The sequence below is a fragment of the Amblyraja radiata genome, chromosome 2 (assembly GCF_010909765.2).
Source record: "Amblyraja radiata isolate CabotCenter1 chromosome 2, sAmbRad1.1.pri, whole genome shotgun sequence".
Classification (NCBI taxonomy): Eukaryota; Metazoa; Chordata; class Chondrichthyes; order Rajiformes; family Rajidae; genus Amblyraja; species Amblyraja radiata.
Window position 1 is genome coordinate 41,611,584 of NC_045957.1, and position 19,028 is coordinate 41,630,611.

General features: G+C 43.0%; 1 protein-coding gene across 1 annotated transcript in view; it reads left to right on the top strand.

The window, feature by feature from the left end:
• The window catches only part of agmo (alkylglycerol monooxygenase), a 340,436-nt gene that overhangs the window by 63,859 nt on the left and 257,549 nt on the right, over window positions 1–19,028 (top strand). The window contains exon 3 of the mRNA XM_033045572.1: window positions 10,595–10,746. Coding sequence (XP_032901463.1) covers window positions 10,595–10,746 — 152 coding nt within the window. The remainder of the gene's footprint in view (window positions 1–10,594; window positions 10,747–19,028) is intronic.

Here is a 19,028-nt window from a genome sequence, read left to right on the forward strand (position 1 = left end):
AGCCTGATAACTGTGGGGAAGTAGCTATTCTTGAACCTGGTTATTACAGTCCTCCGGCTCCTGTACCTTCTACCTGAAGGTAGCAGGGAGATGAGTGTGTAGCCAGGATGTTGTGAGCCTTTGATGATACTGCCAGCCTTTTTGAGGCAGCGACTGAGATAAATCCCCTCGATGGAAGGGATCGTCAGAGCCAATGATGGACTGGGCAGTGTTTATTACTTTTTGTAGTCTTTTCCTCTCCAGGGCGCTCAGGTTGCTGAACCAAGCCACGATGCAACCGGTCAGCATGCTCTCTACTTTGCACCTGTAGAAGTTAGAGAAAGTCTTCCTTGACAAACCGACTCTCCGTAATCTTCTCAGGAAGTAGAGGCGCTGATGTGCTTTCTTGATAATTGCATTAGTGTTCTCGGAACAGGAAAGATCTTCAGAGATGTGCACGCCCAGGAATTTGAAGCTCTTGACCCTTTCAACCATCGACCCGTTGATATAAACGGGGCTGTGGGTCCCCATCCTACTCCTTCCAAAGTCCACAATCAGTTCCTTGGTTTTGCTGGTGTTGAGGGCCAGGTTATTGTGCTGGCAGCATATGGACAGTTGCTCGATCTCTCTTCTATATTCTGACTCATCCCCATCAGTGATACGTCCCACAACAGTGGTGTCGTCAGCGAACTTGATGATGGAGTTCGCACTATGACCGGCTACGCAATCATGAGTATAGACTGAGTACAGCAGGGGGCTGAGCACGCAGCCTTGAGGTGCTCCCGTGCTGATTGTTATCGAGGCTGACACATTTCCACCAATACGAACAGCTCCAAACACATCTCAATTAACACCAAAATACGCATCTTTAACTCAAATGTGAAACAGATGATGCTGTATGGATCAGAGACATGGAGAACACCAAAACACACCTCAAACAGGCTGTAAACATTCATTAACACCTGCCTTAGGAGAATACTTAACATCTGGTGGGGAGACAAAATAAGCAATGTGGACCTGTGGAAAAGAACAAGCCAGGAGCCCATTGACTCGCAAATTCGAAGGAGAAAATGGAGTTGGATTGGACACATCTTCAGGAAACCTACCACGAACATCACCCGGCAAGCCCTGAAATGGAACCCCCAAGGAAAAAGGAAAAGAGGTCTCCCTAGGAACAGCTGGAGAAGAGGTGACCAGACAGAAATGTATGAGAGTGGGCTCAACTGGGGAGATCTCGAAAGAACTGCCAACAGCCGAGTGAGGTGGAGGACATTTGTCAACGGCCTATGCTCCCTAGAGGAACAAAGGGCTAAAGAAGAAGAGGAAGTATTTATTATTAAATGGTTATTATTTTAATAAGTGATCTTAGGTAGGCATAATTCTCCCTGCCTTTCATCCGCAATACGTATAATACGCGTAACTATGGTCAACTCTCGTGCCGTGGACACTGCTTCAAGCCTTCACTTACAACAGGCAATAGAGGCAGCTGAAATCCTGCCTTTGCACTGTGGACTACGCTCAAGGTGCTGCACATGCCTACAGGAGAGGAGACCAATCTGCGCATGCGCGTTTTAAAAAGATTTTTAAAAAGTCGACTGACTGTCTACAGGACCGATCTGCGCATGCACAGTTTTACGATCTTCTGCGCATGCGTGGTTTTTTTGAACAATTTTTAAAGGTCGACTGACTTTTAGTTAGTCCAGTAATTACTCACGGCTCGTCCCTGATATGGGGAGAGAGCAAGGAGTAGAAGACACAGTTTGCATTTGCATAGATCCATTATGATTTCTATACCAATAGGCTCCTTCCATTCTGCCATCTTTCTGCGATTTATAGTCACCTGGTACTCATGCTGCCCTCTTAATTCAAGCTTTATTTAATTATTCATAAATTCATACAACACGAACACAGGCCCTTTGGTCCATGCCAACCAAGATTGCCAATCTAAGTTAGTCTCACATGCCTGTATTTTGTCCCTATCACTCTAAACCTTTCCCATCCGTGTATCTGTCCAAGTGTCTTTTAAATGTTGTTGTTATACCTGCGATACCAACCTCCTCTGGCAGCTGATTCCAAAGACTCACCACCTTCTGGGTGAAAAATATACCCCTCAGATTTCTATTAAACTTTCTCCTCTCACATTAAGCCTATGTTCTCTGGTTCTTGATTCCCTTATCCTGGGTAAAATGATCTGTGCATGCACACGCTCTTCCACTCATGATTTTAGACACTTCTATAAGATCACACCTTGGCCTGAATAAAGTCCTAGCTTGCCCAATCTCTCCCTATAGCTCAAGCCCTCGAGTTCTGGCAAAGTCCTCATAAATTGAATTACATTTTTGAGATTTGAACTTCTGCCTCCATCGGTTTAGGTACGTACAAACGTAACAACCCCACTAACATTACACTTATGAATCAAACATCAATTCAGTTCTAAATTCAGATTACGTATTGTGATGCCGTAACTGAAGGAGAATGTGTGGATTTGTCACTATCTAATGCAAGATATTATAAAATTGGTTTAATTGCACAAATTTCAAGCCTTATAGTGTCCAAGATTTCTTTGTGGATTCAGCCCATGATAAACACCAAGATGTGAAATGAGGATCACCATGTAAATTTATATATTTCATGCAAGAGAAAAACTGTGGCTGTTTTTTTTTTCCAGTGACTGTTTCTGGTTTTCTAATTTCACAACCATGTACTTTACAATTTGTTGTGTTTTTTTCTCACACGCGTCACCTCTGGTTCATTGCCTATGTTCAAGGTTGGTGTGTTCTGAGCCTTACATTTCTGTCATTGGAAACATTGTTTCTTTATCTACTCCAATAAAACCTCTCATTATTAAGAGTGCCTCTCTTAAATCGCCCATTAACTTTCCCTGATTTTTAAAAGTCCTTTTAAAAGACATCCTTAGACCCAGGTTGCCCACAAAACAGAAATCTTTCATCCCTAGTACCATTTGTTAATCTCTCTGTGCCCTTTTGTTTAGCACGGTGTCAATCTTTCCATAGCATGGCAACCTGATCTTGACAGTCCTCCAGCTGGGCCCACAACAGTGTTTTCACAATCACAATAATACTTTATTAGCCAAGTATGTTTTGCAACACACAAGGACTTTCATTTGCCAAGTTAGTCATACAAATAAAAAAGCAACGGAACACACAAAAAACATTTTAACATAAACATCCATCACAGTGACTCCTCCACATTCCTCACTGTGATAGAAGGTGAAAAAAAGTTCAATCTCTTCCCTTTGCTCTCCCGTGGTCGGGAGCCTCAAGCCCTCTGTTGACGGGATGATCTTGACTCCCGTAGCCGACGGCGGGCCCTCCGCATCGAGGCAACCAACTCCTGCAAATAGTTTAGCACTTACTTTTGTACTCTGCTACTTAGAATTTGGTACCTGACCCAATACTGAATTTCTAAAAGTCATAACAATTTTCTTTGCAATGTGCAAATATTTTGCACATCACCCTGAACACACCATCCCCACTGTGAAACATGGTGGTGGCAGCATCATGCTGTGGGAATGCTTTTCTTCAGCAGGGACAGGGAAGCTGGTCAGAGTTGATGGGAAGATGAATGGAGCCAAATACAGGGCAATCTTGGAAGAAAACCTGTTAGAGTCTGCAAAAGACTTGAGACTGGGGCGGAGGTTCACCTTCCAGCAGGTCAACGACCCTAAACATACAGCCAGAGCTACAATGGAATGGTTTAGATCAAAGCATATTCATGTGTTAGAATGGCCCAGTCAAAGTCCAGACCTAAATCCAATTGAGAATCTCTGGCAAGACTTGAAAATTGCTGTTCACAGACGCTCTCCATCCAATCTGACTGAGCTTGAGCTATTTTGCAAAGAAGAATGGGCAAAAATTTCAGTCTCTAGATGTGCAAAGCTGGTAGAGACATTCCCCAAAAGACTTGCAGCTGTAATTGCAGCGAATGGTGGTTCTACAAAGTATTGACTCAGGGGGGCTGAATACTTTTGCAAGCCACACTTTTCAGTTTTTTATTTGTAAAAAAATTTGAAAACCATGTATCATTTTCCTTCCACTTCACAATTATGCACCACTTTGTGATTGGTCTATCACATAAAATCCCAATAAAATACATTTACGTTTGTGGTTGTAACGTGACAAAATGTGGAAAAGTTCAAGGGGTATGAACACTTTTGCAAGCCACTGTATATTAACTTAAAACCTGACCCCTTAATCTTCCCCAAGTTCTCATAATAAAAGTGGAAAATGCTGGAAATGCTTAGTAGGTCAGGCAGCATCAGTGGAGGAACATCTTTAAAATTGATGATCTTTCAGTCGAGGCATTTGCAGAGAAGCTGAATAAAAGACATGACAATGCACGCACATTGTTTTTGATCAATAACAAAGGCTTCTCGTGGTAAGAAGAAAATTGTGTTCACTGATCCAGTTTCACATGGCACATCGTGTCACAGCCTGGCTGATCCAAATTATTCTGTCAGCATAAGAACTTCACCTGACCCAAATCAAACCCATCTAGTTTTGTCAGGTCTAGCCAGACTCTGGGTACTGAAGCTTGTGTTGAAGTTGCTGTGCTTTGATTTTACCCTTCATTGGTGTAGTGGAAGCATCATCAAACCTAAAGACAAGGAACTGCAGATACTGGTTTACAGTAAATAACACCAAGTGCTGGAGTAACTCCGCGGGTCAGGCAGCATTTCTGGAAGACATGGTCAGGTGATTTTTTGGCCGGGCCTTCAAACTGATTGTAGTGGAGGAGAGAAACCTGGAAAAGAGTTAGGGACGGGACAAAGCCTGGCAAGTGATAGGTGGATACAAGTGAAAAGGGGGCGGGGTGAGGGGGCGATGAGTGAGCAGATGGGTCGACAAAGGCTAGATATGAAAAGAAGATGAGGGACTGTAAGACAAGTGGAGAAAAGGAATGAAATGTGAACCCAGATTCACATTTATGCCATGATACCCATGATTCTTTACACAAGATAGCTTCTTCAATAGTTTACATTTGTTTAGTTTAGAGATTAGAGATACAGCGCTTAAACAGGCTTTTCGGCCTAGAGTCTGCGCGGCCACCATACACCAGCACTATCCTACACACTAGGGACAATTTTTAACAAAGCCAATTAACTTACAAACCTACGCAGTGTGGGAGGAAACCAAAGCACACGTAGAAAACTCACACGGTCACGGGAAGAACATACAAACTGCATACAGGATGGAACCCGGGTCTCTGGGGCTGTAAGGTAACAGCTCTCTGCCGCCCAAGTTCCACTGACAAAATTGTATTTTGCTTTGAATTGTTTCAATCCAGTTGCAGGATTTCTTCTGCACCTTCTTCATGATGTGGTCATTAAATTCCATTGTAGCAGGATGCAGTCATGAAATTCTAATTGTTAGTTCACAAATTTCCTGCACTTCAGCTCACACAGGTGGTCTAAATGTTTACGATAATTCCTGACCAGCTGGTACGCAGTTTAGAAAATCCTTGCAGTGATGAAATCCAATTCAGATGTCTGCATTCTGTCAACACCTTTTCTTGCAATTTATTTTATATAAAATATTATAGCCCAATGAGCTTTTGTACTCTGATTATTTTCTTCGCCGAAGATTGTGTTCAGATCTTCGACGTCATGCTATGAAAATACATTTATCCTCCTTAAGTTTTTAATATACCACAAGTTTTGCTGCTTGTGTTGTGGTAGCTGATCCAAAGACCACCTTTTACATTCCAGGTAATAATTCGTACATCTGGCCACTGCATTGTGGGCCATCATTACTTTCCTTTCAAATGCAAATTAAACATACTTATTTCTTTCTCCACAACACCGTATTACTTATCCTGCTTGAATTACTTGTATGTGTCAGTGTAACCAAGCAATTCCAGCTTTAGAACTGTTATTGTAATTTATAAGTTTTCAAAGCCACTTTGGAGCTGTCATTGGTAATTTTAAGTGTTTTCTTTTAGGATGTTTAACAATCTTAATAAAACCCAGCTATAAGGGTAATGTAAAATGCAGCTACTGCTGCAGATAACATGCAACCATGGCCCAATGTTGACTGCACACCAGTGTTTCTCAGATAAAGGTTTAAAACTGGAGGCCTGCGTGAATGGATATACTCGCATCAATTGAATCTGTAATTATCCTCTAATCTGCAATTATCCCTTGCTCTACAAAAACTACCCCATTTAAATTGTACCTTTCAAGTCTGAGGACAGATGCTTGGTATTGGGAGGCTTTAAGGGCCTGTCCCACTTACGTGTCCTTGGCACGCAAATTACGCGACCTCGTGGTCGCGTTGAGGCGCACGGGCATCGTATGGCCGCGCGGGGCCAGTCCCACTGAGAAATGCGGAGGGGTATGTAGTTGTGCGCGACATCGCGCGGGGCTCCGAAATTTTTGTAGCGAACAAAATCTTTGCGGGCCAACGGCCTGTCGCGGAACTGACGGCCAAAGTGGGACAGGCCCAAGACCCTGGCGTGATGCAACGTCTCACCTCTAACAGCAGCAGAAGCAGGCAAACGATCGCTGAACTCGGCCTGGGGCTCACGGTCGTTGCGGTCCGGATCCGCCCCCACTTGGCCCCATGCGGGGCCAAGAAAATTGAAGATAGACACAAAATACTAGAGTTTCGCTGGATCGTCGCGGCTCAACGCGAACACGAGGTCGCGGAATTTGCTTGCCAAGGACACGTAAGTGGGACATGCCCTTTACATTCATATCAGTGATTAGGAGATGAGGAGTGGCATCGTGGCAGAGTGGTTAATGTTACTTCTTCAGAACTCCAGTGACTTAGGTTCGACTGTTTTTTCTGTGTGATTTCCAGGTTCTCCCTGTGACTGCATGGTCTTCCCCTCGGTTCCCCAGTTTTCACCCTTATCCCATAGTCATGCTGGTTGGTTGGTAATTGTAAATTGCCTCTGCTGGAGGTAAGTAGCAGAATAGTCATGGAGGGTTTGATGGACATGTAATACAGAATAGGTTGAAGGGAAGTGCAGGAATGGGACTGATGGGAACATTCGATCGGAACTGACGTATTTGCTGGGCTAAAGGCCCTCTTGTGTTATGAGGAAATATGAAACGCATAAAATAAGCATGAGAGAATTGTGGAATTAAATTATTTCCCTCCTGGTCTCAATTGTGGAACGCTGTTATCATTTTCATTTTTTTCCCCCAGCCTTTTCTGGACTAGGCATTAAATCAATGAATTAAATACTCCTTTTTTCAACTGAACATCAAGGAGAACTATTGTACTCTTAAATAAAACTTGCAGCAATCCAGTCAAGCTAACAAGATTGTCATGTTCTGATGTAACCAGGTTTGGTAAAATTGCACTTTCTGATTCAAAACATGTTTACTAAAGAAAAAATATGATGGCAGTTATTTTACAATGAGAGGTTAGGGGTTTAATAACAGTGCATTTAGATATATGATTAGTTGAAGCTCGGGGATGAATACAGTCATTCTTCTATGGCTAAAAAAATTGACTTTTTCCAATGAAAAGCTAGCCAGAACAAGCCTAAATTCAGCCAGAAGTAGTAAGCTTATGTTTATTCTAGAAATCTTATTGTTTTAGTGAAACATTTATCCAGACACTAGAGCTACTTAAAGTGATTGGTTTCTAAAATTCACAAAAAATTAACTCTTGTACTGCTATGGAAACTGGTAAGACTTTGTTAATGAAATGTATTGGTTGAGAAAAGAATTCCCTCAATTGTTTTAAATCATTTGGGAAAATTGAATTTAAAAAAAATTTGATAGGACAGGCACTTTGGCACTCTGAGGCCACGCTGACCATTGATCACCTAGTCACACTAGTTCTATGTTATCCCACTTTCTCATCCAATCCCTACACACCAGGGCAATTTTAGGGGCCAATTAACTTACAAACCACACACCTTTGGGATGTGCAAGGATTTTGGAGCACCCATAGTGAGAACGTGCAACTCCACACAGACAGCATCTAAGGTCAGTATTCCGGTTCCCACAGCACGATTTACTGAAGATAGACACAAAAAGCTGGATTAACTCAACGGGACAAGCAGCATCTCTGGCGAGAAGGAATGGGTGACATTTTGGGTCGAAACCATTCTTCAGGGATAAGGGAAACGCGAGATAGTGACGATGATGTGGAGAGATAAAGAACAATGAATAAAAGATATGCAAAAAGTAATGATGATAAAGGAAACATGCTGTTTTAGCTGTTGGGTGAAAACGAGAAGCTAGTGAGACTTGGGTGGTGGAGGGATAGAGAGAGAGGGAATGCCTAGGCTACCTGAAGTGAGATACTGTGCCGGTCTACGTATCTCACATCGAGGCTCACTGTCCACAGTTATAGAGAGAGATGGATTTTTGAGTTTCATTATTTAAAAGGCTCAATGTTGAATCATTTATTTTACACCAAGCTGAAGCAAAATGTCAAAATTAAAACCAGTAATAGACAATAGACAATAGATGCAGGACCAGCACCGCCATTCAATGTGATCATGGCTGATCATGGGTAATAAAGCAACAACTGGTAAAACTAGTAGTAAAACTATTTGAAACAAAGGAGAAAGCTGGAAATGTTCAGCACAGTGGGCACTCCGTGCAGACAAAGAGAAAGAAGATTAATATTTAAGTTCAAATTTTTTTTGTAGTATTGAGGAAATTATGAGCTTGTCAAGTTTAAAAATACAGATTAAGGTGGAAAGAAGGATGAATAAAGGGGTAAGATTGATAATAGGATTGTTGTTAAATTTTGCATCCGAAGAAAATACAAGGTGAAATAATGCATGGATATAATAGAAGCAGGAATAAATTTAGTCCTTGAGACCTGCTTTGCACTTCAATAAGATCATGATTCACATTTTATCTTAGTTCCTCACTCCCGCACTAACCTTGTATCTCTTGACGTCCTGGATATCAAAACAAGATGGTTTTCAAGCAAGTAAGAGAACAAAAGTTATATTTTAACAGAAGTTTTCAGATGGACCAGAAATGAATCCAAGAAATTTGAAATAATAATATTGGAAATGCTTGCAGAATTCTCCATAAACCTCCATGAACATTTGAACCAAATTTCAACCTATTGGAGGATAAAACAGTCATTCTAATTTTTGTAATTTGTTTCCTGTCACAATAGAACATCAATTAAATTGCCAAAAGGAAAATTAAATGTAGCTCCTGGAACTGACTATTTTCATAAAGCAGGAAGACTACTATTTTATTGATGGAATTTCGTGGAGCTTTTGGAGAAAGCTAGATTTTTAACGTCGAACTCAAACTGGAACAGAAATAAGATTTGATGTACTAAAGATTTTATTTTTTGTTTAATAAAAGGAGTTATGTTTTCCTGCCTGCCTGTCAGATTGCTTCACACTCGTTGTGTCCTGAAGTATCTGAAGCATTTCAGGAAAACACTCGTTCTTTCCTGAAGTATCTGAAACATCTGAAGTTTCCTGAAATATCACCCAGAGAGTTGTGAATATGTGGAATTCTCTGCCACAGAAGGCAGTAGAGGCCAATTCACTGAATGAATTTAAAAGAGAGTTAGATAGAGATCTAGGGGCTAGCGGAATCAAGGGATATGGGGAGAAGGCAGGCACGGATTACTGATTGTGGATGATCAGCCAGGATCACAATAAATGGCGATGCGGGCTCGAAGGCCCAAATGGCTTCTTCCTGCACCTATTTTCTATGGTTCTATGCTTCTATCTAACAATTATTGGATCACCAAGCTCTGTTTTCAGGCAGTAGAACAGATAGGGGGCAATTTCAATCTCTTCAGAAGGGATGAACATTAAACATGATAAGTTTTTCATTTATATGGACAACCGCAAATAGAGGTATTTAACAGTTTACCATTTTATATTTTAAATGGTATAGTTTTATCGGCATCGAGTCCGTGCCGACCAGCGATCACCCTGTCCACTGGCATTATCCTACATGAGGGACAATTTACAATTTTACCGAAGCCAATTAACCTACAAACCTTTATGTTTTTGGAGTGTAGTAGGAATTGTCTTCAGTTGTCGCCGACAGGGTCATGGGTGGATGTAGGTGGATGTCGCCGGTGGATGTAGGTTGACTTCGGTTGTCGTAGGTGTGGTCGTAGTTAGACGTCCAAATGGGTCGCCGGTTGTCGGTAGCTTGACGTCGACTAGGTGGTAGGTTGTCGTAGACATTGTCGTAGGGGGGGTCCAGTCGCCGTTTTTTCAACGACCTACTACGACTGTGACTGTCGCCGGCAGTCGCTGAAAAAATCGTCTAAGTGGGACAGGCCCTTAAGGCAGCAACTCTACCACTGTGCCACCCAATGTCATCCAGAATGTTGCCTGACCCATTGAGTTACTTTAGCACTTGTGTCTTGCTCATTTCAGTATATGCAGTTTGTTGTGTCTCCATTATAACATTTATGGAGGTAGACTTACCTTAACATTATTAGAAGGTTTTTATTTTTGTATAGTTTCCTCAGGTGGCTGAATTTCCATGTTGCAATTCTCTCACCAGAGAAGCTAACCTGCTGAGTATTTATGGCACTTTCAGTTTTCAGATTCAATGTGTTTGTTTTTACCCTGCATTCATTTATTTGAGAAAAATATAACACCTACTAAATTTATATATTTTCATTTTCTTTAGATTGCTAGGGAGAGGCATTGAACTGACTAGTTATATCTACATCTGGGAGAACTTTAAAGTGTACGTGCTTCCTTGGGATTCATCTTGGACTTGGTGGATCGCATTTTTAGGAGTTGATTTTGCATATTACTGGCTTCATCGAATGTCACATGGTAGGACACAATGAATATATACTGATGTGTTATGATGATGTTATTAAACATTATTTAATTTTTAGCACTTTATATAATCCACATTATAGTTTTTTTTATTTAGCTGGCATTTCATTCATAAAATTTAACAACAGTAATTTCATATTTGGACGGATTCCTTTAGGTTATGTAACAAATTAGAATGTGCCATGTAGTCAACCTTGTTTTGCTGCAATGCTTGTCCAGATCCTTTTGTCTGATAGATGTCTCCTGTGTATTTGTCACTGGTAGAGAAACATTTTGTTGTGTGTTTGAGTAGAAATACATTAAGCCATCCCCTTTAAACTGTGCCCCTCTCATTTTAAAGCTATATCCTCTGGTATTTGATTTTTCCATCCTGGGAAAAAGGTTTTGATTGCCCATCATATCTATGCCTCTCATAATTTTATATACTTCTATTAGGTCTCATCACAACCTCCCGTGTTCCAGAGAAAACAATCCAAGCCTGTCCAATTGCTCCCAGTAGCTAATAACCCCCTAATCCAGACATCTTTCTGGTAAACCTCCTCTGCACCATTTCTAAAGCCTTTGCTTACTTCCTGTAATGGGGCGAACAGAACTGCACCCAATATTCCAAAGGTGGCCTTACTAAAATCCTATAAAACTGTATCAGACTCTTATGCTCAATGCCTCAACCTATGAAAGCTCAGAGGACAGCAAGCTACTTTCAAGCCTCATTGTATTATCTTCATGTACAGAGGTATTATACTAAATAGAAGCAACAGTTGTAGCATTGAGGCATGCTATGCCTAATCTGTCATTCAGTAAGAGCACAGTTGACCTTATCGCCACTTTCTTTCCACTGACTCATGCTGATTGATTCCCTTAAGGTTTAAAAATCTAAATCAATCCATCTCCCAAGTGCTCTTGCTTTACGTTTAGTTGAAATTAATTAGTAGAAAACACTGCATCAAATAGATTAGTTTTAAAATGATCAAATTACGGGAGGCATAGATTAGGTAAGGTCAGAACCGTTTTCCCAGGGTGGAAATATCAAAGCCTAAAGGTGAGAGGCACAAAGTTTAAAGGAAATGTGCAGGGCATTTTTTTTACAGAGAAAATGGTGGGTGCCTGGAACTGGTTGCCTGGGATAGTGTAGGAAGCAGGAACAATTGTGGCTTTTAACAAGCTTTTCGATAGGTACAGTACATGGATATGCAGAGAATGAAGGGATATGGATCATATACAGGCAGAGGAAATTAGTTTAACTTGACATTATATTCGGCACAGATATTGTGGGCTGAATGGTCTGTTCCTGTGCTGTACTGTTCTATGTTCTAACATTTATACATGTTCAAAGTTCCTTTGATTTGCGCATTGCACCTTTTATAAAGTAACTAGACTAAGTGGGATCCGTTGGGTCCCTGTTACACAGGCCTGGTTCCCCAAAGCAACCCATTCCCAACACAATATTCCACCACTCACCCATTCCCCAATGCAACCCGTTCCCCAACGCAATATTCCACCATTCACCCATAGCCCCCAACTGCGCAGGCATGACTCATTTCCACTCATCCCCCAGCATACCCCTTCCCCATCCTCTTTACCCTCCCTCTTCTTTCCCCTCTTCTCCTCCCCTCCCCAATCCCTCCTTCACCTCTCCCACCCTCTCCTTTCCCCTACCCTCAGTCACTCCCTCCCTCCCTCCATAACTCATCACCACTCCCTACCCCTCTCTTATCACTCTTATCTCCCACCGCCTCCACTCCTCACCTACCCCTATCTCCCCCACTATCCCTCCTCACCTCTCTCTCTATTCCCCACTCCCTACCTGCCCCCTCCTCTCCCTCTATTCCCCTTCCTCCCCCACTCTCCCTCCACACCTCCCCAGGATCTCGAGCATGCCGCTCCTTTCCCTCGTTGCGTGCCCGGAAGAGCAGCAGCCGTCAGTCTTAGAACCAGCCTCTGCGCCCAGGCCCCAGATTGGCGGTGCAGCCTCTCCCCACCCCCGGAGCTGGCTGCCGCCGCCTGCAGACGCCGCCTCAGCGCCAAGGCAGCGGATCCCCGCGGGTCCGGAGCAACAGTAAAATGGAAGTAATCTTACCCATGTCGCCGTTGTGAAAAAACGATGGCGATCTGTATTCTGGAAAGGCCCCAACTGCGCAGGCGCAGCTGAGGATCCATTGGGTGCCCTTTGTGATGCCAGTAAAGACGTGCACGGGAAACCTCCCTGAACTGCGCATGCACGGGTGGGGGCACCGTTTCGTTAATTTAAGTTTTAAACGTTAATAACTTTTAAAATATACCATCAATCTGAACAAAACTTGTTTCATTTACATGACAATGGTGAGTAAAATGGGCCAAACATTTTAGTGCTATCGTGTACCGTTTTTCAACAAATAGGAGTACAACACAAAACCTGCAAACAAACAAACAAGACGAGAGTTTCAGTAATATAATAATATCTATATATATATAGATAGAGATATATATAAGATGTAATAAATAATAATTGTAAAATGCAATCAAAATATTTTATTTGTTAACCTCTATTTATTTAATGTTTAATCAGCATTGATCATCTAACATATGCCTATATTTTTAGTCAAGCATTCAAGTCAAACTAACATTCTCAGCACTAACAAACAATGTGCCCCATGGACCGATCTATAACCAAACTCCTGGCTGGCTTATCTTGGAGGTATCAGAAATTCTGGAAGGCAGAATAACACATTAAACTGTCCGAGAACTGACAATGAGCATCTACACTTCACAGTGCCTTGGTAAAGCAGACACCATAATCAAGGGCTATTTAAACCTCAGTATTTCCTTATTTTCCCCACTCCCATCGGGCAGAAGATACAACAGCATGAAACCACATACATCACTAGATTAAGTAAATGCTTCTTCCCGATTGGTTTCAGCTGTACCTGTCTTTCCCACTTTTACGACTATAACATCATTTAAAAGACATTTGGATAGGTACATGGATAGGAAATGTTTAGAGGGATATGGGCCAAATGCAGGCAAATGAGACTAGCTTCAATAAAGAATCTTGGTCAGCATGGATGAGTTGGGCTGAATGGCTTGATTTTGTGCTTTACGACTCTTTGACATCCCCATCAACTTTCTATTGATTCCTTTGCTATTTACCAACATTAAAGGGTACCTTACAGTGGCCAATGAACGTAACAGCGTGTCTTTAGGATGGGAGGAACTAGAGCATCCTGCAGAAACTCCCTTGGTTGAGGGAGAATGTATAAACACCACATGGACATAACCAAGATTAGGGCCTCTGAAGCTATGAGGCAGCAGCTGCTTCATCATTTTTACAGACCAGCAGGTTCAAAAACTAAAACTGGTGCGGCACTGGTTAAATTAAATAAAAATAACCTCAATTAATGATAAGCAGCAATAGCTGTTTAAGATGACTAAATAAGTGACATTTCATTTTGCTACATTGAATTTCTGTATTTTTATTAGTCTTTTAGGAATTATCATGTTCCTTACTTCAATGTATTGTCCTGTAAAACCTGACACCTAATGTCCTAAAATGTCATACAAAGAAAATTCATGATGGTAGGTATGCATTAGGATGTGATCTTGTCTCTTATTGATCCTTATCTTAAGCTACAGCTGCATGATAACATTCCATCCATGCCCTTTCGATAAGAATAAAGATAGAGTATGCGGTAGTGTTGCTTCTACAAAGTCAGTTGAGAGACATTGTATGGAATCAATAAATTTGATCCGATTATGCAAAATATATTCGCAGAGAAGTTTTGCAGCCAAATGCACGTCAACATTTAAAACATGGCAAGAATTCATGCAGATGATAGGCACAAAAAGCTGATGTAACTCAGCGGGTCTGGCAGCATCTCAGGATAAAAGGAATAGGTGACACTTCAGGTCGAAACATCACCTATTCCTTTTCCCCAGAATTGCTGTCTGATCCACTGAGTTACTCCAGCTTTTTGTGTCTACATTTGGTTTAAACCAGCATCTGCAGTTCCTTCCCACACAAGAATTAATGCATTTCTTTTGTAAAGATTGAATCCAATCAGCCTCTCTATTCCCACTTTCAACTACCTACCAAGCTACAGATTGTTCTCATTCATGTTTAGAGTCATAGTGTGATACAGTGTGAAAACAGGCCCTTTGGCCCAACTTGCCCACACCGGCAAACATGTTCCAGCAACACTCGTCCCACCTGCCTGCGTTTGGTCCATATCCCTCCAAATTTGTCCTATCCATGTACTTGTCTAACGGTTTCTTAAATGTTGGGATAGTCCCAGCCTCAACTACCTCCTCTGGCAGCTTGTTCCATACACCCACCACTCTTTGTGTGAAAAAGTTACCCCTCAGATTCCTACTAAATCTTTTCCCCTTCACCTTGGTCCTCAATTCCGCCACTCTGGGCAAGAGATTCTGTGCATTTACCCCATCTATTCTTTTCATGATCTTATACATCTCTATAAGATCACCCCTCATCCTGTGCTCCATGGACTAGAGATCCAGCCTACTCAAACACTCCCTACAGCTCAGACACTTTAGTTCTGGCAACATCCTCGCAAATCTTCTCAGAACCCTTTCAAGCTTGACAATATATTTGCTACAACCTGGTACCCAGAACTGAACACAATACTCTAAATGTAATCTCACCAACGCCTTATACAGCTGCAACATGACCTCCCAACTTCTATATACTCTAACTGATGAAGGCCAATGTGCCAAAAGCCTTTTTGACCACCTTATCTACCTGCGACTCGCCCTTCAAAGAACCATGTACCTGCACTCCTAGATCCCTCTGCTCTACAACACTCCTCAAAGGCCTACCATTCACTGTGTAGGTCCTACCCTTGTTAGACGTCCCAAAATACATCACCGCACATTTCTCTGTATTAAATTCCATCAACCATTCCTCCGCCCACCTGGCCAATCGATCAAGATCCTGCTGCAATCTTGTACAACCATCTTCACTTTCTGCAAAACCACCCACTTTTGTATCATCAGCAAACTTGCTAATCTTACCCTGTATGTTCTCTTCCAAATCATTGATGTAGATGACGAATAGTAACGGGCCCAACAACGAACCTGAGGCACACCTATTCTATTTCTATTTCTGCCTACTCCCCTGTGCCCTTTCTGAGCTCATTAATCAAGGAACACCTTGCTGCTCTCTTAATCCAATTCCCACTAAACTACTCAACAACCTTGTCCTCTTTACTGTGTGCTACGACGGAAAATAGTTCTACAAACCAAGGCAAGTGGTCGAGCTCATTGCCATATGCACAAGTACGGAGACATACACTTACAATGAATATCTTTCTTGCAGCAGCATCATAGGCATGTCGACTCAGACACACAACAAACATTAATTACACATAAATGGCACGCAAAATTGTGCAAGGCAGTAAATGGGTGATTCTTCAGTAAATGTCAACTTTGGTGTCCCGCTGCTTTGATGCTGTATATAAGGAAAATCTGTAATTCTATCCCATTTCTTCTTTTTCCATATTTTTAATAAACATAATCCTCATAAATAAAGATTAAACCCTAAATGAATAAAGTGTTATTTTTTATTTTTTTTCCCAATGTTCAATGCCCCCCGACCACCAAAACCGCATGTCCCGGTTTGTAACTAGTGAAATTTCAAGTCGGCATATTTACATAATGGGGGATTTATCTGAAATTAAAATACTTTTAAATGGTAGGTATTAATAATTAAAATATTTATCACCCTTAAAAAAAATCCTCTACTCTTGATAAAATTATAAATCTTAACGTTTTTTTCAAAAAATTCTTGTCCCAATGATTGGAGTCATTTACCGTCACGCACCTTTGTTGAGCCGTCCCGCATGGCTATAAATAGAATGGACGCGAACTTCCGACCTCAAAAGACCACGGAATTCAAAAGTCCCCTACCTTGTGAATTTCTCCTGATTCACATGGGATGGGAAGCGTGTGAACTCTGTTTTCTGCTGCGTAGCGGGTACGTACCTTTATTCAGCATCATCTCCGAACAGTGCTCAACCCTTAGAATATTAAAAAAACCAATCTTTTTTTATTTATTCTGGAGAACAAACTGTGCCATGTGCCATTCTGGAAACGATATGGCTGGGCATGGCCTTCCAGCGAGGCCATCCTGGGCGAAAAGGCTTGGGCCACCATTCCCGTCACGGCAATCTCCGCAACGTAACCCCTGATCTCCATCCAGCCCCAGCTGGACACAAAGCTGTCGCATCTTCCCGTGACCTGATATCCCTCTCCACGCCCGGCCTTCTTCAGCCCTTGTTCCCGCCCCCCCCCCCCCCCACCCCCCCACCGGGGAACAAGGGCTGAAGAGGGCCGGCTTGGAGAGGGACATCAGGTCATGGGAAGATGCAATGGCTGCGATGGCTTGATGGAGCTGGAGCTGCTGGAGCTGCTGGAGCTGGAGATCGGTGGTAGGTAGCCCCAGCCCCAACCCCAGCTCCAGCCCTAACTCCAGCCCCAGTTCCTACCCCACCACCAACCCCAGCCCCAACCTCAGCCCCAACCCCAGCCCCAGCCCCAACCCTAGCCCCAGCCCCAACCCTAGCCCCAGCCCTAACCCCAGCCCTAACTCCAACCCCAACCCCAGCCCCAGCCCCAAACCCAGCCCCAACCCCAGCCCCAACCCTAACCCCAGCCCCAGCCCCAGCCCTAACCCCAGCCCCAAACCCAGCCCCAACCCTAGCCCCAACCCCACCCCCAACCCCAGCCCCAACCCCAGCCCCAGCCCCAACCCCAACCCTAGCCCCAGCCCCAACCCCAGCCCCAACCCTAACCCCAGCCCCAGCCCCAGCCCTAACCCCAGCCCCAAACCCAGCCCCAACCCTAGCCCCAACCCCACCCCCAACCCCAGCCCCAGCCCCAGCCCCAGCCCCAGCCCCAACCCCAGCCCCAATCCCAGCCCCAACCCCAGCCCCAGCCCCAACCCGCCACAACCCGAGCCCCAACCCTAACCCCAGCCCCAGCCCCAACCCCAGCCCCAAACCCAGCCCCAACCCCACCCCCAACCCACCCCCAACCTCAGCCCCAACCCGAGCCCTAACCCCAGCCCTAACTCCAACCCCAACCCCAGCCCCAGCCCCAACCCGCCACAACCCGAGCCCCAACACTAGCCCCAGCTCCAACCCTAGCCCCAGCTCCAACCCCAGCCCCAGCCCTAACCCGAACCGTAGCCCTAAAGATAGTTTGTCATCTCCATCACATGACGCTCGCAAACTTGATCATCATGCTGAGTCATATCCATCACACGAGTATTTTATGCTCATAATTTGTAAAATAATACAATAATGACCATAATTATCAATTGTAATTGATGAATGATGAGTATGCTTCTGCCTATTCATCAGAAGTTAATATTGTTTTAGAGGAAGTTGGTGAAAAGTTATGTGAAGGTTACCATTCTTGCTGAAAATCACCACTTTCTTCAGCAGTAAACTGTTACGAAGGTTTAAAATCAATGCGTTAGACTGAAAACGTTTTCTTTGGTAGTTTATTTGAGGAAGATACTATAATTTGAAAGACTGCGACAAAAATTTGATTTTATATTCTTAAATCAGTTATATTTTGCAGTGTTGTTCATCATAGAAATATGACGGATATGACACAGAGGGTAGTTGAGGCCAGTTCATTAAGAGGGAGTTAGATGTGGCCCTTGTGGCTAAAGGGATCAGGGGGTATGGAGAGAAGGCAGGTACAGGATACAGAATTGGATGTTCAGCCATGATCATATTGAATGGCCGAATGGCCTACTCCTGCACCTATTTTCTATGTTTCTATGACTGAATGCAATGGGCAGCCTGGAAAAAGAAGAGGAAAAAATAAATTAAATTCTCTAAAAGATTGTGCCAAAGATATTTTTCCCATAATAGAGATGTTCATCTATGTGAAACAACATTCAAAGTTGCAAAAATGTAAATTTTATTTTCGGGTTTCCAGAAACTTAAAAGTAGACACTTACTGAAGAATCACCCATATAGAATTAAAAGTGTTCACAAAACAAGACATCAGTGCAAAATATTCGAGATGAGAGAAAAAAAATGCGTCCATGGCAGTGAGAGTGGGTCGGTAGTGTTCCTTTGTCAAGATTGGGTAGGATTGCGCAAGTTGGTTCAAGAACCTGATAGCTGCAGGAAAAGTACCTATTCTTGCCCCCGGCAGTATGCGATTTCAGGCTTCTGTACCTCCTGCCCGATGGCAATAGCAAGAAGAGGGTACGGTGGGGATCCTTGATGATTGATGCCGTCGTCTTGAGGCAGCCCTCATGTAGTTGC